Genomic DNA, 24769 nt, shown 5'->3' on the forward strand with positions numbered 1-24769 from the left:
TGATCCTATTTGGGAAGATAGATAAATATCCTTTATTGTACGGTAACTTTGCATATCCCCTAAATTTGTGTACTGTGTTATAGGTATGTAGTTGCAGCTGCACTGATAGACAGTGTAGTTGCCTTGTTCGTAAGTCAAATTGTAACAACTTTTTCAATCACACTTTTACTCAGATACAAAATACCTTTCACAAAAACCGTCAAAATTGCCACAGAGAATCAAGAAAACATCAATTTTGAATAATAAGACACCTTTGTGGATTATTACACCCATTTAACAGAATTACACAGTAAAATTCAATGAATGCACAAAGTTAGGAACATTTTTCTTCAAGTGCTTCAAGCTGCTTGACTCCCGACATGATTGTCATCACCATTATCTTTTTGAAGTAACTTTGATGCCCGGCCTTACTATCCCAAATTTACCATGATTGATACCATCATACACTAGTCTTAGTAACAGTAAATCACCAAGCGGCATATCAACATCCTAAAGACACATCAGTTTATCGTTTTTTTCTTGTGTTTTCAAATAAAGTCAGACATGACATATCCAGTAGGTCTAAATCACCTTTTCACTTAATCAAATTTCCCGCCATAGCCTACTAACGTTAGTACTATAGAAATGTACCAGCCTAACATTTATTACAACCTAGGTCTACTTCGATCAGTTCAAATGCACGAATTGGAACCAAATCTTGCATTTATATTGCAGTAGTGACTTAGAGCAAATTGCTCAAGAAGAGTATAATGAGATAAAACTCACGTAGGATCGATCTGATTTGTTCCTTAGCAAGGCCTAACGCTAGATCTAACTCACCAAAATCAAAGACGAATTGCCCAGCAGCAGACGACAACAGAGGGAACTGTTAAAAAACACTACTGTATTGAACAATGTTTTCAGCAGTTGTGGGACGTATTCATAATACTTTACATTTGCTGGTTAAGAAATGGACAAGTGAAAATTTATAAAAAGAAATGCTGCATCTAGTATTTTGTAATAACTTTATTATGAGGCTTGCTTATTATTTAAGGATAACAGAAAATTTGTAAATCCGTCTCAAAAATTTCTGTGAAAGCAACTACTAGAACGGCAACACGCGAAAAGATCCTGCGTCTGCGCACTGAAGATGTGATGTAGCCAAATACTTGACTAAGTATAACACATGCACACAATGTCATCAAGTTCTACGCATGCACTACATGCTGATATACGTACCGTACCTCACCACACTAAATACGTACACTGGCTGATGCCGAACGTATCAACATCGTTATATTCTCGACCGTCTCCTTCGAGAGAAGAACGCAAGCTAGTTAGTCGTGATGAGAAGACTTTAAAGACCGCTTGTTAAGGCTAGAAATAACCTTAATTACACTGAAAGATATTTGGGTACTAGGAATCGGGAGATTCTGACTCTTTATTCACAGAACGTCAGGAAAAGGAAGGTTTTGCAGTCGTGGTCGTGAAACGAGGTCTTCCATTGTGCATTACAGTTGGGGACACGAACCTCCATATTACAACCGAAACGAGACTGCGCATGCATGTTACACTTGCCTTCCACTTGCCCTCTGTATGCAAATGAGTTCAGTGCAATCTTCATGTGTTTGTAAACAAAATGGGAACACTCGTTGCAGCGGTAGTGTGTCTTCACGACCCTGGATGCTGAGCTAGAAGTAGTGGTACCGATGGAAGAGTGAAGATGTCGGCAGCTGAAATCATTCGAGAGGCTCATCAAGGAGATGCCTGCAAATTGGCATCAAAAACTTTGGGTGAAAAGGTACATTTGCAGACAAGCTCTGATATATTTGCCCAGCCTTCAGACTACAAAAAGGATGGCTTTGGATGTGTCTCCAATAGTTCAAAAGTTTCGCAAAAAGAGTTGTCAACAATTGAAAACGTTGAAACAGCTAATAATAGTAATACCTCTGGACCAGAGCTGAAAGATGGTGGGATAACTCCATCATCTTCATTTCATGGAAAACGAAAACTTTCGCTTTCAGTGGAGAACAATAATAAGAAAGTTCCCAAGAAGAGAAGAAAAACTGTAGAAAAAAGCAATGTAAGATCTGTAAAAAAGTTTCTGTTAGGCGGGAACCGCACAGACCCATTGAACTTGAACAGCTTAGTTGATGAAGAAGTATCAAAGATTGCCAATGCCCAGACACCAATATCTTCCCCATTGCCAGAGAGAAACAAGGATCCAGACCCGGTTATTGTTCCTCAGGATCTGCGTGATCCATTGAAGTTAAACAGTGACACAGATGAAAGTAACCCCAGTCTCACAAAAGTGGTAGTTGTTCGCAAGAGAAAGAGGCGCAATTCATTTCGTAACCCCACAGCAGACGATACATCGTTTGAAGAGGATACCAAGTCGGTGCAAAGAAACTCGTTGGCGAAAGAGACCTTAACGATCGACGTTCGACCCCACCAAGCAAAGCATCCTATTGTCGATAAAATTGTATCACCTGTCATTCCAGAAGCGTGTAGAAAGCGCAAGCACAAACGAAAGTCAGATCCTTCACCGACTGTTTCAAAAGTTTTACTAACGGATGAGGAGGGAAAGCCTTATGCACCAGTGAAAGCAAAGGACAAGAAAAATGATCATAAGAGCCCAGAAAAAGCCAGAGGGTCAGGCAGTGAGGAAGTCTCACTCCCCAAGTTTAGGGACAAAGGAGAACAATACCAATATGGTAATTATGTGGGTTACTACGGATACAGAAATGCAAACCAGAAAGATGTACGTCTAACATACTTCAGACAAAATTGGTTTGAGGGCAAAACTTGCCTTGACATTGGCTGTAATACAGGTCATGTGACCTTGTATGTTGCCAAGACTTTTCAGCCAACAAAAATTGTTGGAATGGATATAGATGCTAAACTTATTAACTTAGCCAGGAAAAGTGTGCGTCAGTGTTTAGAAGACATGTTGAAGTCAAAGGGTGGCTTTGGTGGTGGGAAGTTCCCAGTTTCTATGAAGAAATGTTATGGTGCTCTACCAGCATTGCAAACAGTGCCTCAGTTACAAGAAGGAAACAGCAGCTCTGCAAAAAAGACCCAAGATCTCTTCCCAGGAAATGTTTTGTTTCGTTGTGTAAGTACAGCAGTGAAGTGATTTAAGATTCTCTGCAAATACCTTGCTACTTTATGAAATGGAGTCACTATGACTTGCTAATACTGTAAGCTTTCCAAGTTTCAAATGGTAAATACGAGTAGGAGGATAGTGTTAAAATTGTATACAGTTTATTAGGTTTGGTATTAAACTTGCATTGCCATGTAGGTTGATTGCACATCACTGCTTAGGCCTAAATGCAAAATATATACAGAGTCAATTTTAAACTGTTATTACACTCAGTCTCAGACCACCATGGGACCTCTAATAACTGGCTTGGTAGAAACAGAACTTTAGGTGCAATCATGTTTGGTTCATTAAGCAGATTGTCAATTTCCACTGAAAGTGTAGGCTGTCCAAATGTAGCATGGCCAAACTTCTAGCAAGTTTGTAAACTTGTGGGTTTACTGTTGAAGAGTGAGCATTCATAATCTTTTATTATTTTGGCCTTTTTGATTCCTTGCTGATGGAGATGGTATATGAGTGGGTACAGTATTTGTGAGGGTGTGTTGCCTTGGTTTGCAAACACTATAACTCAAAAAAGTACATGGTGCTTCTTTTTAAACTTGATATGTGGATAAATCTTAGTAAGTAGACAGACCTTATCACTTTCCATGAAGGTCATTGGAGGTCACCAAAGGTAAACAAATGTTAAAACTGAGAAACCTTTAAATGGGGAAAACTTCAAAACAAACCATTGGTTAACTTCATACCTGGCATGTGGATGTACCTTTGTCAGAAGAACAACCCATTTTGTTTATCTTGAGGTTCAAGGTCATGAGAGATCAGAGTCTGAAATGTGTATTTAAACACTACACTGAGTGTTAAGTTTGGATGAATTCATATGTAGACCCACCATAGTGATTTCACTGAACCTATAGTTTTTGTGGGAGGTCAAGGGTCATCTGCAGTTATCAGTGGTCAAAGTCTAAAAAATCTGAAAGTTCAAGTTATTCCAAAGAAAGGTAAGGTGAGCTTCGGTTGTTACAGCTGCATTCAAAGGTCATTGGAAGTCAAACTTGAAAAATATAGTGTTATTTATTAAATGTTCTTATATATGTAAATTTTGTACTTAAGGAAGCACTATTACAGCTAATTAGCTTTTTGAGTAACTAATTTACTACTTGCAAAAGACAAAAGAATCTAGATGTGCACAGGTGCTAAATTGATCAAACTTGTGCATGAAGCAAGGTACTGAACATTTTAACACAATAATGTTAAGAGCTGATAAACTTATGTCTGTTATGTGATTATTTGTACTTAGATTGAATTCTCTTTTAATAAAGTTAGATTTTCCTTCTATGTTTGGTAGACGTCAAATTGGGTGTTAATTTGGGACAGAGAGTGTCATTGTGTAGATGAGACATCTCTGGCATAGTTTGATTAAACAATGGTTTTATCCATACCACAGTTCTGCATGTTATTGTTTCTAAGTGTATGGTATATACATTTTAATGACAGATGTACTGAACTGTTAATTATGTATATATAACCAAACATTAATTCATCAATTCATTGTCATCACAATGAAGGCTGACACTGACCTCTCACAGTGGATTGTGAATGTGAGATCATTCATGATCTGGCCATGTGGACAGATTTATTAAAAAACTACACCATATGACATAGACATTACCCATTGAGGCCACATTTATCTTTATAGTTTAAAAATTAGTCTGTACATAGCATATTAAAATTAATTTGCTTAAGTTGGTACGGTGCAAGTTGCTGATGCAATATATTTCTCAACTGCAGTGTGATTTATGTGAAAGTTATCATATTATTGTACATGGCTATGAAAAAAGCTTGTGACTTGCATTCAATATTAGAAGTAGGATAACTCGTATTTCAATACTCCTCAGGCTGTATGCTGTATTTCCTATTTAAACCAATATCTTGCATTAGTTGTACTGATAGTCAATAAAATAATTGTAAACTGGGACAGTGCACAAGAATCATAATTTACGTTCTGATCAATAGCCTTACAGTATTTACATTAGACTATAATACTTATATTGTGTTTCATGATCAAATTTTCAAACAGTTTGATGCACATTCAAATTGACACTATATCCAGTTTCCTTATTATGATGATGTGACAGTTTGATATGTAGCACTGTCTTTGATTTTGACATCAGACTGGGCTGGTTATAAGGTTAATGTAACTATATGGCCTGTACTTGACTTATACTTAGCTAAAGATGGATTCAAACTGAACGGAAGTGTCTAAAATTGTTTCAGGAAATGGTATAGAAAGGTTTGCAGGGTATTTGTCATCAACTCTGTAATTACAGTATTTTCTACGTGCTCTGCCCATTGTGGTACAAAGTTACTTACATTGGTGTAGGGGATGAACTGCAACATTGAGACTATGAATCCATTAGTATGTTAAAGGCATTGAAGACTCGCCCCAAACCGGGTGCCGCCATCTGAAAAAGTTAACTTCCTGTTGCTTGCAAGTAACGTTTTGTTCGTGTTGCTACAAAATGCAGACAGTAATGAAACGTGATACCTTGTTATCTTTAGCTGGACCTGAGATGTCCATCGCTGTATAGTTTATACACTGTGCTGTGGGTATTGACGGCAGCTGTATGTACTGACTGTACACTAGTGTCTAATTACCGACGGTAGCAAGCTGTGTGTGTATTTTCTGGGATGGTGGTGTCTAACACTTCTGTTACACCTCAATCGATACTAGGTCAGATTACCGGCATTTCGTTAGACGTTTCTTTTTGCGCGAGTCTTCACACCCTTTAATACTCTGGGATCATTATGAAGTTTGTGTCTAAAAATCTACTTACAGGTCACTGAAGTTCCATTGTAAGGTCACTTCAAGAGGCAATATTGATTATTGACACATTATTTTAAATGTTTGTTGATGTTCTTGTAATCTCTGTGAGCCATTTGCCACCTACTATTATGTGGTAATGTGGTTACGGAGGATGTTAAAAAGTCAATTCTTAATGAGTTATGTATTTGGTAAGGCAAAGTTTTTAGATACCGTTGGTTAATGTGCTCGGTGCATGTCTTACATGCACTTTGCTCAGTTTGCTGGAGTAAATCTATATATATATATATAGTAGGGAATTATAAATCTATTACACAACAACTTTCTGTTCAGTGGAAACAATGTTCTATTTTTGAGGCTGATGCAGGCCAAAAAATTATGCTTTTCCTTCCATCCAGTTCAAAGGTTGTAAATATAATCTCTCTGTAAAGATTATTGATTTAATTCCAAAATACAGTTCATGCATGAATACATTTGAAAGGATCCTGCTCCATAAAGGGTGGAAATGAAAGGTCATGTCCTGTAATAGGTATTATTGTAGAACCTTGTGAACAAGGTATGTCAAGGAAAGATCATAGCCAAATATTGGTGGATATGTAAATATGTACCCCATATTGAGTATACATACCAGCTACATGTGCTTCTGATGGAACTTGTGTAAGGGTCAACATAGGTCAAAATAAGGAAACCTTGTCAACAGATTTATAGATTTCAAGAACAGAAAATTGGATGGATCTCACTCATAATATATGGGAAACTATTCAAACAAGTCAAAGGTCATATGAGTTATAGGTATTCCGTGGTGAGATGCACTAGCTTGTTAACATGAGCTCACAAGAAAGGCTATCCTGTATTTGACTCAGTTTTCCCCAAAAGTAAAATAATACAGTTAATGTTCGTTGGAGGTCAAAATTGTACCAAAAGTCACTAAAATCACTGAAAAGAAGTTGTCAGGGACTTAGTGTTTAAGATTGTGAGAGGTACTATAAGTTATAGTTTCCACACTCTGGTAAATAACAAATTATTGTTATGGTGACTTCTTCTCACTCGATTGAATATTTAGTGGACAGAAATGGTTATATAATCAACTGATTATTAGACAATTTACAAGATGCATAACATCTTGCTGAAAAGTTGTCATAAATAAAGAATATAATAGCATTTTAAGTACATTGCAAGTAATGCTGATTAATGCAGGTACATTGTGAACATTCTGCTGTTTAAATGGTCATGATATTTTCAAATACTGTAGATCTGACAGTTGACAAATTTCAAAAGATAGACCAGAGGGCAGAGGCATACCCAATGTGAGCTTGAAGCAAAGAGTTGTGATGTCACATATGTGAGCACTTAATGCCTTATATGAATAATATATACACACACATTTACTGGTATTTTGGTAAGTTGAAAGCCCCATCCCATCATCTTAGGTCATAGCAACAAGGTGATAAAGGAAGGAAGGCAGAATATTTTATTGTCATTGTGCAACAATGATGTCCCTATTTGATTCAAGTTCACTTGTCATACAAAATATGACAACTTCATTTATCATCATGAGCTTAGATTATGTCTCTCTTTTATCAATTAAAAATGTAATATAAAAGAGCCACGTGGTACCCTCGATGTGTTATCGCCAGATGGACTTGGCACGGTGTAATCCTGAAAAGGACAAGCTTAATACTAGTCTGTCTTTTGATATCTGATCACTTGGTGGCATACGAACTTTCACCAATTGATACTGTAGTACAAAATTTATTTTGATGTTCCTGGTACTATTGTACTTTTTTCTGTACATGTACTGTACTAGAAGCTAACAGTGGTGTCAACTTTAAGAGTTCAAGCAGTGTTTTCTGAAATGTTTGCCCCTTTTTTTTATTTGCAGGGTAACTTTGTTCTTAGCAAAGACGAGCTTCTGAAAACTCAGAAGGAAGAGTATGAGACGATACTGTGTCTCAGCATCACAAAGTGGATCCACCTGAACTGGGGTGATGATGGCTTGAAACGTTTTTTCCGTCGTATATTTCTAGCCCTGAAACCAGGAGGTGTATTCATACTGGAACCACAGGCTTGGCCTTCATATGCAAAGAAGAAGAAAATGACAGTAAGTCTCCTCTCTCATTGCACTTGGAAGGCTGCTACAGGGGATTGGTAGTGTTGTGGGGGTGGGGATGGTGGGGGGGAGGGAGGGTGGGGGATGAGAGATGAGAGGGTGTGTGTGGTTCAGGGATGACTTAAAAGAAGGGTTATTGAAAGGCAATGGTCATTTGAGAAAATAAGTCTATAAATACTGTAGCAAAGTAACATTAAAACACATAACATGCTTAGCAGTGTACTGTACTGTCAGACACTGCTGCTGAAGTGATTTTGTTTTTAACTTTCACCGTCATTGTAACTAAGTGCTAGACATCACCTTATCAGGCGCGGATCCAGAGGGGGGGTCCAGGGGGTCCGGACCCCCCCTGCTCTTGGCCAAAAAAAAAAAAAAAAAAAAAAAGGAGAAAAAAAAAGAGAGAGAGCAAAAAATAATTACATTAAACGCCAATTTTAAACATGTAGGACGTCAGAAGGGCGATTATCCTTACAAGTCAGCCAGGTGTGTCTTTTCCGTCAAATGAACTATAGTGTGCATGCGTGCTACACGTGCCAAAAATGCCAAAAATTCTCAATTTTCAGACCGAAAAGTTTCAAAATTGAGGTGGTGTTCGAGAATTTCATAATGGATAGAGGGAATCCCACTCCCCTTAGACCCTAGGATCACTGGAGGCCAAACCCCTCACCTTTCCAGAATCCTGGATCCGGCCCTGCATCGAACAATGGTGACGGAACGGGAGGGGGATTGGGGGCTAAAGGCATTATGATTTTTGTATCATCTCAACTCATCTGATATGTATTACCATATTTCATAGATTGTTTTTTTCTCATCAATTGAGAAATTGCAGACATGAGATCCATATTTTCAGGCTAGGTACATGCAGCCTAGAATACTCGGGAGGGGGCGTTTCCGGCCATCTGCGGGGTTTGTAAAGCCAAAAATTTTCTGGTACGCTCCACGCCAACCGATGGTGGCGCTCCGCTTAGAAAGTCTTACGTTCAGGCGCGGCTGGACCAGTCAGACCCCCCCCTGTCACAAATCCTGCATCCGCCCCTGCTTATGTTGAAAAATGAACTGCGTAAGTAACATCTGTTTAACCAGTGAAATATCAAGCACAATGTGTTGAACTAGTTTGCAAAAAAATTGAGTGTCAAACATTACCATTGCACTGCTCTGCAAATGAGATTTGTCTGGTCAAAAATTCCATACCAATTACGTGGACACTCCACAATGAAGACAATGTCATTAGAATACTGTAGGTGCTAAATGTTGGTTAGTTTCCACTGATAAAACTAGTTCAACATAATGGAAATGAGTGAACATGATTGAATCCAAGACAAAATTTGGCACCCTTCATAATATTTCGTACATTATTTGACTGTACGTAGAAGTACAAGGGTGCACTTAACATTTGGAAAGAACAACAGGGCTCTAAGAAGATTGGGATAAAATTAGGTAACATAAAGGTACCATGGTAACAAACTGACTGCTCTGAATCAGAAGTCTTGTCACTGGGTCATTCCATATCAAATCACCAGATTTTGGGGTATGTTGTAGTTCGACATTTTTGAAAAATTCCCAAATTTATTGCATGAGTGGACCAACATAAAATAAGCATACTCTGAAAATTTCAGTTGCATTGCTTTACAATTGGCCGATTTAAAATTCTTTGAAATTCCGCAATTTGTCGCCACCATGGCAATTTGGCATTTTCTTGACTTTTGAGGTCTCATTTCTCAGCAATTACACATTCTACTACCTTTCTATTACAGATGCCTATAGAGTCTATCCCATAGAACAGGAAAATAAAAAATTAGGCTACAAAAATATTGTCTTGTGGAGTTAGGTCAACTTAAAAGTGTCAAAATATTTAATTTTTGTACTTTTCACTAAAAAATGTGCTATTTTTAGTGATGAATTGCTCCTAAACCATTGCTTCAGGGTACTTGATTCTTTCAGAGGTTATTATGTATAGTACAAACATTACAAAATAATGATAACAATGCTTTCCTAGAATATGTTTGCAAGTTGTGCAACTCTAAAGTTGCTATTTCATGCTGCGATTCAGCATGAGGTAGGGGTTTTGATGCCAATTTTTTACCAAAGTAACCATGTTAGAGGTGTTAGGGTTTATACTTTATTAATAAATATAAAGTTCTTACACATTAACAAATTTCAGGGTTCTAGCTGTTCTCAATATTAATTTATGAAGTTGTTAAGTTGCTCCGATGTACAAAAGAGGTCGTTTTTGACGGCCAATAACTCAAAACGCGTCAAATTAAAAAAAATTGATAATTTTTTCTGGAAGAGATATAGTACCACCCTGTTTGTACAAAAAATTTCAGGAGGGTGTTTTGCCTTATTTTGAAATGAAAAATCCTCAAAGTTTGTCAAAGTCAGTACACACATATGTATGTACAGTGTGTACAGTACATACACTGCACTGAGTGTATATGTACGGAGTGCCATGAGTGCCAGAAGACTATGTTAAAACAACACTAACACACTGTACATGTACACCCAGTACAGTTTTGTACTGTACATACATCTATGTACTGGTTGAAATTAATTCTATAGTAAATTCTTCTAATTCAACCAATTGTATATGTACAGTGTGTATATTAGTGTTAGTTTAAACATAGTCTTCTGGCACTCATGGCACTCTGTACATATACACTCAGTACAGTGTATGTACCATACATACTGTACATACATATGTGTGTACTGGTTGAAATTCATTTTATAAGTCTTCTAATTAAATGAATTCAACCAGGACAGACAAGTACATTGCAAATAGTATTTTGTTATATGAAATTAAAAACTGCACAGTATTGAACTGAATGACCTTGAAGTACAGTACAATACCCAGGGTCAAAACTCATGGAACATCAAAACAGGCAAAAACGTTTTTTTTGTAAAAATCCCAAACTTTGAGGATTTTTCATTTCAAAATAAGGCAAAACACCCTCCTGAAATTTTTTGTACAAACAGGGTGGTACTATATCTCTTCCAGAAAAAATTATCAATTTTTTTTAATTTGACGCGTTTTGAGTTATTGGCCGTCAAAAACGACCTCTTTTGTACTTCGGAGCAACTTAACAACTTCATAAATTAATATTGAGAACAGCTAGAACCCTGAAATTTGTTAATGTGTAAGAACTTTATACTTATTAATAAAGTATAAACCCTGACACCTCTAACATGGTTACTTTGGTAAAAAATTGGCATCAAAACCCCTACCTCATGCTGAATCGCAGCATGAAATAGCAACTTTATACTTGCACAACTTGCAAACATAGTCTAGGAAAGCATTGTAATCATTATTTTGTAATATTTGTACTAGACATAATAACCTCTGAAAGAATCAAGTACCCTGAAGCAATGGTTTAGGAGCAATTCATCACTAAAAATAACACATTTTTTAGTGAAAAGTACAAAAATCAAATATTTCGACACTTTTAAGTTGACCTAACTCCACAAGACAATATTTTTGTAGCCTAATTTTTTATTTTCCTGTTCTATGGGATAGACTCTTTAGGCATCTGTATTAGAAAGGTAGTAGAATGTTCAATTGCTGAGAAATGAGACTTCAAAAGTCAAGAAAATGCCAAAATGCCATGGTGGCGACAAATTGCGGAATTTCAAAGTGTGATAAATCGGCCAATTGTAAAGCAATGCAACTGAAATTTTCAGAATATGCTTATTTCATGATGGTCCAATCATACAATAAGTTTGGGAATTTTTGGAAAGGGTGCAGCAACAGCCATCCGTGATTTGACACGGAATGACCCCACTGTATTATGAGGAGAAGGACTCCATGGGAAGATTTATACTAAGGAAAGGAAGTAATAATTACATAAATCAAACTTTGCACAAGAACAAGACCTTTCACCAGTAGGAGCAGCTGATTTATTTTGACTGAAAAAATGTGTATGGTTTAATGGTTAATTAACATGAAAATTAAATTACTTGGGTGCACACAAACTGTGTTTATGATATGAGCTAACTGTAGCAAGTTCAAATTTTGTACATATTTTTTTCTAGCGTTTCTGAGAAATGTATGTACACATTCACTGTTTATATAATCCTTTGACAATTGAGAATCAGGTGGATTGTGACTTAATCTTAGAGGGCTTTATAGTAATATAAACTTATTTTATTGCTACTTTTGTGGGTGCTGTGACTTTAGTAAACTAACCAGTTAAGACCATATCTAGTTATAATTGGAATCTCTACTGTATGTGATTGTGAGGTCATAAGTTCATCACCATGGGGGTTAATGTGAATCAGTCTATTGCTATACTTGGTACAAGATGAAACAAACTCAGGAATCAGGACCACATCTAATGTATGCTGTGGCCTAGGGCAATGAATTGCTTATATAACTGAGGCATTATTCCTGGAAGGGTAAGAAAGGCAGTCCTGAATAGTGCAAAGACTACCCTCACAACTTAGACAGATGAGGGCACAGATAGAAAAACAAAAGTTGTTTAGGTATAGTGAAGTTTAAGGTAGCATACGCCCATTTAAAGCCCCATTGACTTACACACTAAATCACAAAAGTAATGTGGTCTCTAAGTCTAGATAGAAGTTTTCACTAGCTAAACGCACCCATCACCGGATAGCTGACAAGTTGGCCTTTCATGGCACCATCAATTTTCCATACCATGACCGCGCAGATTTGTTGCTATCCGAGCTGGAAGTTTCGTCACTTGTAAACAAACCTCTTCACTCAGTAGTAAACAATTTTCCTACGCTGCTCCTGGGAGGCCTAAAGGGGTCTAAAATTGCCTCAATTGACCCAATTTTCTCACCACATGTACTTCCATTCATGCTCTTTAACATGCAAGCCATAAAAAAATAGATCAGGATTGATAACAGGTCAAAAAAGATGTTCTCCTGCTGCTTTTTGGCACTTTTCCGGAAGGAGAACAATCGAGCGGATGGATATAGACTCTAATAGGAGTATGCCACCTTGGGGCAATTCTGGTGCACCATGTGGAAAGCTTTGTATGGGAGGTCTGTGGAGATCATTGGGTCAGATTGTTGAACCTAACATGTTAGTACCCTGGATAGGCCAACTAGAGTTCAAAGTCTTTCAGTTTCTCAATATGATACTACAAAATATATGTCTTTTCTTGTTACATTGTGAATTTTCTCAGACCTTGAGATTCAATGTGTACATTTGTTATGTTGAAATACCCCCAAAGGTACTGAGTTGGTGAAGTGGGAGAGGAATAGTTTATTTCTTACCACAGTACCTGGTTTAAGTACAATAAGTAATACTTAACATGATGCTGCATGGTATGAAATTATGAATGGCTGTGCCAAATGCTGAAAAACCTAAAGAAAATGCCTGTAGATATACTTATATGTACAGTCTTGCAATGGACGATTTGAGCCAACGATAACAAATTTTATCTAGGAAACTTGTTATAGTAGGTCTACAGTACATCCATGCATATTAGGTTTGACTACTTAAATATTTACTTCATCAAAAGTTACAAATATGGGAGATCAAATCAAATCAAACAAGAAAATATTGTAACCTTTTCTGTAAAACATCAGCTAAAGACTAATGTGAACCTGTTGGGAGGACAATTGTGCAAAGGAGTAAGAATTAAACTCAAGAATGTGATCAGAGTACTGTATGTGTAAAGCAGTTAGCAAGTTTTCATTGAAGGTATTCTACATTTTAAATTAAAGCCTATAGAAGCCGAGAAAACAAACATAATTACAAAATCACAAGAAATGTAAAATTACAAGAAACAGTAGCATCAGGGTGGGGAAGGGGAGGGGATAGGGGACCGGACAGGGGCGAGTGTAAATCCAGTTGAATATGAGTGTGCCTGAAAACAGTACAGTGAGCAGTGAGCACTGTCGTTATGTACAGTAGTCAACATAATGCATTTGCTGCCAGTTTTGTGACAAACCTGAATAAGGTTATGATTTGTAGGTAGTTGTGTCATTGTGCTAAACTAACAACCATGACCCCTTCATACATGGACTAACAGCTCAATGTTACTGGTAATATCATCAATCAACAGTGTGGAATTTTTGAGGTTTGGAGCACGTCCATACAGTAGATCACCAAATGGTTGAAAAAGTGACAAGTATCTGTGAAATATTTTAAGGAACAAACTGAGAGTTTGCAAGACCTGCAAATTTAGTTGTTTGTTAATTTATTTTAGCTATGATACCTGTCCCTAAGGGCAAGTTGCAGTTTTGGCTGAGTATCTACAGTAATTCATCAAGATAGATACCGATCTGTTTCAAGCTTTTGTTTCTCCACCTAAAGTTGCAACAACTTGTTAGATCTCAGTGAATCTGTCATGTTTGCCACTGTTTTTTATTAGCTGCTTCTGTTGTGTAGTGTCTTGTCTGTTTCTAATTTTAAGTTCTAACGGTGAATATTATCAGAATTAGCAATATTCCCACTCAGTCCCAGAAGACTTTGTTTGTTGCATAATAGGATAATGGATGAGCTTTACCTTTGATTATAATGTATTTAGAAATCTGATATATTTGCCTGGATTGTTTGTGGTGCTAATGACACTTTCATACTCTACTATAATTTGTTGTTTTGTCTTTGTGAAAAGATGGAGATACTTTCTTTGTGGCAGGCAGAGAATTAACAGCTGGCTTTAAAGGTTGCCAATGGGAATCCATAAACTTGCAGCAAACAAGCTGAACTATACTAGTAATTTCTGTTCAGTCTGGTGAATGGAGCTGCTTTTACTGAAGTCAGTCAAGTGATATGCTGATAGGTCGTATTATTAAAACTAGTCAATACAAACAGTTAACAGTGATTGTCAATGTATCCTTCCTATGTGGCATGTTCAGTCAAGTGATATAGGCTGATAGGTTGTACAGTATCATTAAAACTAGTCAATGAAAACACTTAACATGGATTGTCAATGTATCCTTCCTCTGTGGTGTGTTCAGTCAAGTGATATATGCTGATAGGTCGTATCATTAAAACTAGTCAATACAAACAATTAACATGGATTGTCAATGTATCCTTCCTCTGTGGTGTGTTCAGTCAAGTGATATAGGCTGATAGGTTGTATCATTAAAACTAGTCAATACAAACAATTAACAGGGATTGTCAATGCATCCTTTCTCTGTGGTGTGTTCAGTCAAGTGATATAGGCTGATACATCGTATCATTAAAACTAGTCAATACAAACAATTAACATGGATTGTCAATGTATCCTTTCTCTGTGGTGTGTTTAGTCAAGTGATATAGGCTGATAGGTTGTATCATTAAAACTAGTCAATAAAAACAGTTAACAGTGATTGTCAATGTATCCTTCCTATGTGGCGTGTTCAGTCAAGTGATATAGGCTGATAGGTTGTACAGTATCATTAAAACTAGTCAATAAAAACACTTAACATGGATTGTCAATGTATCCTTTCTCTGTGGTGTGTTTAGTCAAGTGATATAGGCTGATAGGTTGTATCATTAAAACTAGTCAATACAAACAATTAACAGTGATTGTCAATGTATCCTTCCTCTGTGGTGTGTTCAGTCAAGTGATATAGGCTGATAGGTTGTATCATTAAAACTAGTCAATACAAACAATTAACATGGATTGTCAATGTATCCTTTCTCTGTGGTGTGTTCAGTCAAGTGATATAGGCTGATAGGTTGTATCATTAAAACTAGTCAATACAAACAATTAACATGGATTGTCAATGTATCCTTTCTCTGTGGTGTGTTCAGTCAAGTGATATAGGCTGATAGGTTGTATCATTAAAACTAGTCAATACAAACAATTAACATGGATTGTCAATGTATCCTTTCTCTGTGGTGTGTTCAGTCAAGTGATATAGGCTGATACATCGTATCATTAAAACTAGTCAATACAAACAATTAACATGGATTGTCAATGTATCCTTTCTCTGTGGTGTGTTCAGTCAAGTGATATAGGCTGATACATCGTATCATTAAAACTAGTCAATACAAACAATTAACATGGATTGTCAATGTATCCTTCCTCTGTGGTGTGTTCAGTCAAGTGATATAGGCTGATAGGTTGTATCATTAAAACTAGTCAATAAAAACAATTAACAGTGATTGTCAATGTATCCTTCCTATGTGGCATGTTCAGTCAAGTGATATAGGCTGATAGGTTGTACAGTATCATTAAAACTAGTCAATAAAAACACTTAACATGGATTGTCAATGTATCCTTTCTCTGTGGTGTGTTCGGTCAAGTGATATACAGTAGGCTGATAGGTTGTATCATTAAAACTAGTCAATAAAAACAGTTAACAGTGATTGTCAATGTATCCTTCCTATGTGGCGTGTTCAGTCAAGTGATATAGGCTGATAGGTTGTATCATTAAAACTAGTCAATAAAAACAATTAACAGTGATTGTCAATGTATCCTTCCTATGTGGCATGTTCAGTCAAGTGATATAGGCTGATAGGTTGTACAGTATCATTAAAACTAGTCAATAAAAACACTTAACATGGATTGTCAATGTATCCTTTCTCTGTGGTGTGTTCGGTCAAGTGATATAAGCTGATAGGTTGTATTATTAAAACTAGTCAATAAAAACAGTTAACAGTGATTGTCAATGTATCCTTCCTATGTGGCGTGTTCAGTCAAGTGATATAGGCTGATAGGTTGTATCATTAAAACTAGTCAATAAAAACAGTTAACAGTGATTGTCAATGTATCCTTCCTATGTGGCGTGTTCAGTCAAGTGATATAGGCTGATAGGTTGTATCATTAAAACTAGTCAATAAAAACAATTAACAGTGATTGTCAATGTATCCTTCCTATGTGGCATGTTCAGTCAAGTGATATAGGCTGATAGGTTGTACAGTATCATTAAAACTAGTCAATAAAAACACTTAACATGGATTGTCAATGTATCCTTTCTCTGTGGTGTGTTCGGTCAAGTGATATAAGCTGATAGGTTGTATTATTAAAACTAGTCAATACAAAGAGTTAACAGTGATTGTCAATGTATCCTTCCTCTGTGGTGTGTTCGGTCAAGGGATAAATATAGGCTGATAGGTCGTATTATTAAAACTAGTCAATACAAACAGTTAACAGGGATTGTCAATGCATCCTTCCCCTGGTGTGTTCGGTCAAGTGAAAAAAATAGGCTGATAGGTCGTATCATTAAAACTAGTCAATACAAACAGTTAACAGGGATTGTCAATGCATCCTTCCTCTGTGGTGGTGTGTCCAGTCAAGTGCATCTCGCTTCATTACACAATTCTTCTCCTTTCAGGAAACCACCTACAGAAACTTTTACAAGATCGAATTCAAGCCCCACGACTTCAAGCGGTTTCTTCTCAAAGACGTTGGTTTCTCCACTTGTGAAGTAATTGGGACACCAGTGAACCAGTCAAAAGGTATCAAATTACTGTTGTAAATGGTTTTGTCTTTATAGGGCAGAGGAGGCGGGTTTAATCCCTCAATTGGAGCTTTGAATGTTTATATCTCTTTCTTTAATCTGACCTTCTTTGTGACTGGCAAGAGTCCAGTTTGGTAAATGTTAATACTACATCGAATTGTAGTATGTTGTCCTAGGTTGTTGTTCAAAAATATTGCCAAAAGAATACAGGCCGGTATTTGGATGTCGTCCTCAAATGAGTTGGGGCAGTTATTAAAAAAACATCTTGAATTTTCAAAATCTACACGGAAGATCTAATAGACGTAGTACTTCAAACTTTGCTGAATGCTGATAAAATGTACTGATCATTTTCATGGTACACACACCAGTGTCAGCTGAATGATGAGAGCTGATCTTCACAAGCAAAATAGGTAAAGGCTTGTAAGGAGTGAAAGGGTGAAACAAACCAGCGCTCAGTTCATCCATGCTAAATGCTAACTCTCACGTACCTCTATTATCCAAGAGTTGACTCTATGTTCAATCGACCTAACATCAGTCACCGCACAGCATTAACCTTACTATCTACTATCAAACTTTTAAGTTATGCTTTGTTGAAATTTGTGACATTGCACAATCCTTTGTTGTAGCAAGGTTACAGACTGGAGGATAAATGTTGGGGAAATCTTCATTCTCAGGGCATTGAGAGCAGTTAATGTGATTTACTGTTCCATCATCCTTCAAAGTGATAATATAAAGTAATATTCACTATGTGGAAACTCACGCCAAAGCAATGTTGTAATAGATATCAGCGACAGGAAGCATGTTGTTATTATTGCATTACTTATCCTTGTGGTACATATAAATTTCTGATATTCTTCCTTAAAAGTTTTATGCTGTTATTGATATGAATTATGAATATGATATGAATTGTTATGAATTATGTGGTACATCTCGTACTTGCTATTTAGACATGTCGACCGTTTATGTTAACTTTATTTTTCTTGCAGGCTTTAGGAGACAGCTGTTGCTGTTTAAGAAGCTGAACCGAAGACCAGCAGATGCTCAGATTGCTCAGAGTATAGAGTTAAATCATAAGGACTCCTCAAGCCAATCTTCCTTGGAAAGTAGTAACCCTCCAGCTAGCTTACACTGTCTAGTACATAAGGAAGCTACAAAATGGAAAGACCGACCTAAAGAGGACAAAACCAATCTGTGACAAGATTGATTCACAGTCAGGCATCTAAAACCCATTCACTTTGCTGTATGTTAACACTGCCAGTAGAACTCAGCCAGTAAGAAGTCACCGGTGGTAAATACAGTGTGAGGACTTACTCGTTAAATAAGTGAAGAAAGAAACTAAAGTTAAAATCAGAATTGTTCTAGACATGATATGTGTGATCAAAGTGAGACCGTATGTTGGAGAACACTTAGACTTAATGGAAATCTGAGGTAGAACAGTCTCAGTGAAATAAAGAGCAATAAATGCCAAAGCAAACAAACAAATAAACAAGTAAACAGAACCATACAAGGTAGTGGGAAGCAAAGCATTGAGAGTGAGTCCTTCCATTAAAGTTATACAATCATTGTAGCAAAGGGACTGAAAATTTACGTTTGTATGTGTAAGCATTCAATGAGATTGTTCCATTTAGCATGAATGCTCCCTTTTAAAAAGTGTATAACTTTGTGCTTGTGATACCACTTGTTTCTTCTTGGTTTTGGGTTACAGTATGTGGAAATATTTCTGTTTCATACTCACTGATGAGTTGCATGATAGTTTACCTATATATTCTCTGTGGGTTTGATTGTCACAGTCATCTACTTACAGTCAGGGGTGTCTGCAACAGTATATTTTGGGCTATCAGTTCAAGTTAACGTTTCTGATATTTGAATGAGGACTTTATTTTCATCATTGAGAAGTTATAGACTTAAAACAAGTTCCATATGGCAGAGGAAGCCTACAAGAATTAGAATCTCAACAATTACATCTAATATGCTTATTGTCTGATCAAGAATCCTGCAATAATAATGGTAGTTGTTAAGTTGCTTCTGCATTGCTGAGATGCTTGACCCTAAAAGGGCTTCATATCGCACAATAAAAGGTGGAATCTGGCCATTTAATTTCAATTTCACACAATGATTATCATTTGTATATTTACTGTGGCATTACAGAAAGATTGTTCTACACTGCTTTGATTTGATTGTGTTACGGTTCCCTTAACCGAACAGTGATAGTGTGTTACAGTCTCCCGAACAGTGATAGTGTGTTACAGTCCCCCGAACAGTGATAGTGTGTAACAGTCCCCCGAACAGTGATAGTGTGTTACAGTCTCCCAAACAGTGATAGTGTGTTACAGTCCCCCGAACAGTGATAGTGTGTAACAGTCCCCCGAACAGTGATAGTGTGTTACGGTCCCCTTAACCGAACAGTGATAGTGTGTTACGGTCCCCTTAACCGAACAGTGATAGCGTGTTACGGTGCCCTTAACCGAACAGTGATAGCGTGTTACGGTTCCCTTAACCGAACAGTGATAGCATGCTACGGTCCCCTTAACCGAACAGTGAAAGTGTGTTACGGTCCCCTTAACCAAACAGTGGTCCCCTTTGGTGGCTGCTGAGTGAAGATATCTCATGATTGATGATAATTTATCAGAATTGATGTGGAACCATATTTAAAATTCAGCCCTGAATAAAGAGAGCAAGGGATAATTTGTGGTATAGCCAAAATGCTTCACAAGATGGTCGACATGCTACACAAACCAAAAGATACATATCAAATTATTAAACTTTGTAAATTAGAACATGGAACAATAAAGAAAACAATCGCAGCTGACATTCTACATAAAACCCCAAGCTGAAAGGTCACTTTCTTTAAAAGCATATTATATAACAGATATATCTCATGTTGATATTCAAATTAGAATTAAAAAAACCCCACATAATACAAGCATAGAGTAGCACCTTCACGCACTTGTTCAGAATGACCTTTGAACAGACAAATAGACAACAAGTAGGGTCATAGGTCAACTATATGTATGACTTGAGTAGCGAATCAAAGACGTGACTACTGCCACCACATGTTAGTGATGTTTTTAGCTTGCTTGGTACTAAAGCAATTCTCTGCCATGTTTGACTACAGGTGCTTATGAAGACTATTGATCAGGTACGATATTAGATGCCGTCCCTGCTTTTCATTTTACCAAGATTTTATTTATTTTATTATTTAGGATGAAACAAATGTGCCATAGCATATGGTCTTGTTTGTTTAATGAGAATATCATTTAATTAATGGAAATAGTAATTACCTGTAACGTCTCATTCCTGATGCTACTTCGAAGGCATTATATTATTTTATATAACAAAACCACCGATTGAAGGAGATGTTTTGTTTTTGCCCCTTGTGCATATTTAAACCATACATTCCACAATCTCAGGGGCACACGTGGGATGAATTTATGTTCAGTTATGATGAAGATTTGGCGAGGTTTTGTCCGTGATTACCATATGATGGATGAAATATTCTTTATATGGTTATATACCACTAAAATATAACACTGTTGGTCATATCACATTTGTAGTTATGTTCATAATTCCACCAGGCATTTCATGAACAAACAATGATTCTAAAGAAGAATGTTTGTTGATTGATAGATTATGCAAATTTTTTCATCCTAAAGGGTTAGATTTTTTCCATAAAGAAACCATTTGCAAAATTGATAATTAAAAAATGATACTATTGTAGAAAAGCATAACTATTTTTGAAAATGGAAAGTTGCATGGATTTCAATTAACATGTAGCTGTGATTACCGCACTGCAGGAATTAAAGGAGTTAACACTTCATAATATTCTCTGATATCCCAGTATTCGAATCACCTTGTGAATTGCTAAAATTACCAAGAGAAGAAACTTCAGAATTGTGCAAGTAACATAACTCAATTCTTGTTTGTTGCCTAGTACCAACTACAGTTAAAATGTTGTCTCTGTTAAAAAAGTAGAATTGCATATCTCATTTTCATGCGGTATTGTGTAATTGCTGTCAGTTTGGGTTGCATGTGATGCCTGATTTTAATTGACTCTAAACTAAAATGTAAGTTGAATGATATACCAAGTTGTGCTTTTACGTTGTTCTATCGAAAGGGCATTAGGGATGCTTCACAAACACTTTATATCTTTTATCAACTAACCTTTAGGTGAGCAGAAAGGCGAAACTCAAGGGAATTAGGAAGAGAGGGCAGCATATAATGTTCTATGGCACATCAATACAACAAATGGTTACATTGTTTATTCAGCTTCTGATTTACAATACATGATTCTATTAGGACATTAAAGTTGACTTTGAATGTAAGAGTGGGGTGGGCTAGTGAGTGCTTTATCATTCATATTGGTATTTTACTCTGAAGCCAAACAGAAGATGGGAAAAGATGTTTCAGGTTTATCAGTTTCCTCTCGGTATAAGTCGATGATTCAAATATCTCCTCTGAAATTGCTGTATTCCAACTCTCAGCTTAATTCTTTAGTATATCACACCATGCTGTCTGTGTACATTGAAACCATGTGCGTAAAACTGTCTGTCTGTGATACTCTTAACTTTGTAAAAGGTGCAGTTTCACAATCCATTTTAACTTGAAGCATCATTGCATTATTTACAAGTCAAACGCAAGATGACTTATTGTGTCACTCAGGGGGGTAGGAAGCTTCCAAAAAGTGGGGGGGGGGACAACATCAGAGGGGCACTTTCTCATTCCACAACCACCACTTGTTATGCTATAAACCGATACACACCGGCAATATCACTCAAATATATTTATGATGTGTTAGTATGCTATCAGTACCATTATGGTGTACGTGAATAATTAAAATAAAATATTAAAATTAACAAAGGCTTTAGATACCCAAAAGACAGTTCTTCATCAAAGGGGCACATTTTATTTGGCAGTAGGGCACATTTGCTATTTTGGAAAGAAGTGGGGGGGGGGCATGCCCCCCGGCTCCTACACCCCTGGTGTCACTTACACTGATACAAAAATGGATGGATAAATTAATCACAAAGCAGACCTACAGTAGTGAATACATTCTTCTTGTTTTGAAAGAAGAAAACTTTCTCCCGATATTTTTTCAAATAGGCGGTAGTTAGTCTGCTAAATAAAGTACAAAATTGTCTAACACAAGCAAAGAGATGACATATTTTCATTTTGAACATTAATAAAATGTGGAACATCATGTCTGTTTACATTTCACATTAAAAACATCTTAAAAATCTCTAACAAAGATACAATTGACCAATTATTCATATTAACGGATGTATTGCAACATAACGGAAAAACAAGTGCTAGTGTTTATTTTTTCATTGGATACTCTTGCTGATGTTGGCTGAAATATTTAAAGCATTTCCTAAAGGGGTATTTTGTTTATTTAATAGTTGTCTGCAAGAAATGCGCCTCTTTCAAATACGAAAAGCTTTTTACCTAAATCCTGATGTAACCAAATATCACAAATAGTGTCTGCTATAATGATGCAAGAAATCAATCAATGATACAAAATGTGTACAACTACGTAATGTTAGCTAGCAAGGGGTCTTTTTAACCGAGCAGAAGATTTGTACATATTGTTAATTCTCTCTGCTTTCTGGGAAATTTCATTGGCAAGAAAATATTGATGCTGCTTTAAAATTTGGTTTGTTGAAGCAAGCAATTTTCTTTGAATAAACGAAGCTGTGCCTTGTGATAATCCCTTTCCTGGGCAGCTTATTAACTTAACTTTTGGTTTGATGAAGCAGCAATTTTCTTTGAATAAGCGTAGCTTTGCCATGTGATAATCCCTTTCCTGGGCAGCTTATTAACTTTAATTCTGTTTCTTTGAGGCAGCAATTTGCTATGAATAAGCGGAGCTTTTCCATGTCATATTTCCTGGGCAGCTTATCAACTTTGCATCATGATATTCATTTCAGATGAGGGCGAAACATTTGTTGGTGTTCACTGGGGCTGGATGTGATTATTACCATTGTAGCAAAAAGTGAATTGGATGGAACAGTAAATTAAAATAGGAACTGTGGCTACCTTTGTGTGGCAATATCAGGAAGATATCTAACTTTTATTAAATACTGTCAGATTTTGATCAGCTCTGGATACCTTTGGTAAACATGGCATGAATTTCTGAAGTGGTGTTTAACTTTTCTACTGCAGCGATACCAAGCAGTGTTTGTTATTGGTATTAAACTACGGTTGCCCATATTTACAAAATGCAGCTGATGTACTAAGCGTTCCGATTTGAATCAAATTGAAATTGGAACTTATTATTGTAATTAGATGTTTTTGTACCATGCATCAGACTCTTAAATGTTTACTTTAAGCAAACTACTACCACTTCAGTGGTTTGCATTCTCTCTGAGAATTGCTATGACGTACCCAGTAGTACCATCATTGAGCTGTACTACAAGCATTGAGAGGGATAATAACAAAGTTTTGACATTTAAAAACAAAATTTATAATACAGAGTAGCACATTGTTCTAAATCAGACCTTAAAACCTTGTTCCATTGTTGAGATTATAATATTGCAGTTTATTTTTATTAGTGCAATATTCTGGAATGTTATACAAGGACTACACCAACAGTTGTTGTTGTTTTTTCAACCAAAAGTGAAATGATTAGATAACCATGGAAAAAAAAAAAAATCTAACTTTGGGAAGGGATGTCTTTTTGTTTTAGTGAGGTGTGACCAAGTGACTTCATAAAAAATTAAATATCGATTTCAGTTGCAGGTGTTGGGTCCTGATTTAGTCACTGAAAAAAGTGGTTTTGTGTATGACATCACAAGTTCTTACTCAATGTAATTTTCCAATTTTAATGAATAAATTTCAGAATCTTATGTGTTCCTTTTCATTTGCTATGCATTATATCTGTTTTGAGTTTTACACATAGTTATCCTTTTTTTTCTTATAAAATTGGTATGATTTATTGAAATATGCATTGCCAGGGGTAAGGAGAGTAGTCTGTTAATATTTGTTCTCATATTTACTGACTGTCTCTGAAGTAACATCTCATTTTGTTTGCCTAAGTTGATTCTTTGAGGATTACTACTTGGCCGTATGAGATGAAGGTACAAATTTGATATTAAATACAATTGTCCCTTTACATTGCAATGATTTGTTTGGTAATATTTTGCTGTGAGATTCGACTAATAAATTTTAGAAGTATGTCTCTCTCGTAAGAAAATAAGAAAGTTCATGTGAAGTAATATAGAAATCCATTCTTCTATTCTCTAAAGATCAGTTAAGAGGAGCATACTGTTTACTTTTTCGGAATGTTTTCCTCTGCAAAATTCATATTTCCATTCTGTATAACTTAAAGCAAAACCAGAAAGCCAACTGGCTTAGTGATTCCTTGTCAAATTTTGTATGAAAACATTCAGCAATAATACTGCAA

At 36.3% G+C, this 24769-nt stretch overlaps 1 protein-coding gene across 1 annotated transcript; it reads left to right on the top strand.

Annotated features, from left to right (window-relative positions):
- The first annotated feature begins 1379 nt into the window (after window positions 1-1379).
- LOC139975814 (7SK snRNA methylphosphate capping enzyme-like) lies at window positions 1380-24501 on the top strand. The gene is made up of 4 exons (XM_071984010.1): window positions 1380-3094; window positions 7783-8001; window positions 17245-17368; window positions 18357-24501. Exons 1-4 carry the CDS (start codon window positions 1703-1705, stop codon window positions 18563-18565), a joined length of 1944 nt encoding a protein of 647 aa, XP_071840111.1. The 5' UTR covers window positions 1380-1702; the 3' UTR covers window positions 18566-24501.
- The last annotated feature ends 268 nt before the right edge of the window (window positions 24502-24769 follow it).

Source organism: Apostichopus japonicus, chromosome 11 (genome assembly GCF_037975245.1).
Source record: "Apostichopus japonicus isolate 1M-3 chromosome 11, ASM3797524v1, whole genome shotgun sequence".
NCBI lineage: Eukaryota > Metazoa > Echinodermata > Holothuroidea > Aspidochirotida > Stichopodidae > Apostichopus > Apostichopus japonicus.

Bases quoted from the DNA above. Each gene is read 5' to 3' on its own strand.
- LOC139975814 (XM_071984010.1), top strand. From the start codon at position 1,703: ATGTCGGCAGCTGAAATCATTCGAGAGGCTCATCAAGGAGATGCCTGC. The intron at 3,095-7,782 runs GTAAGTACAGCA...TTTTATTTGCAG, and splicing joins GAAATGTTTTGTTTCGTTGT to GGTAACTTTGTTCTTAGCAA. The intron at 17,369-18,356 runs GTATCAAATTAC...TTTTTCTTGCAG, and splicing joins ACCAGTGAACCAGTCAAAAG to GCTTTAGGAGACAGCTGTTG.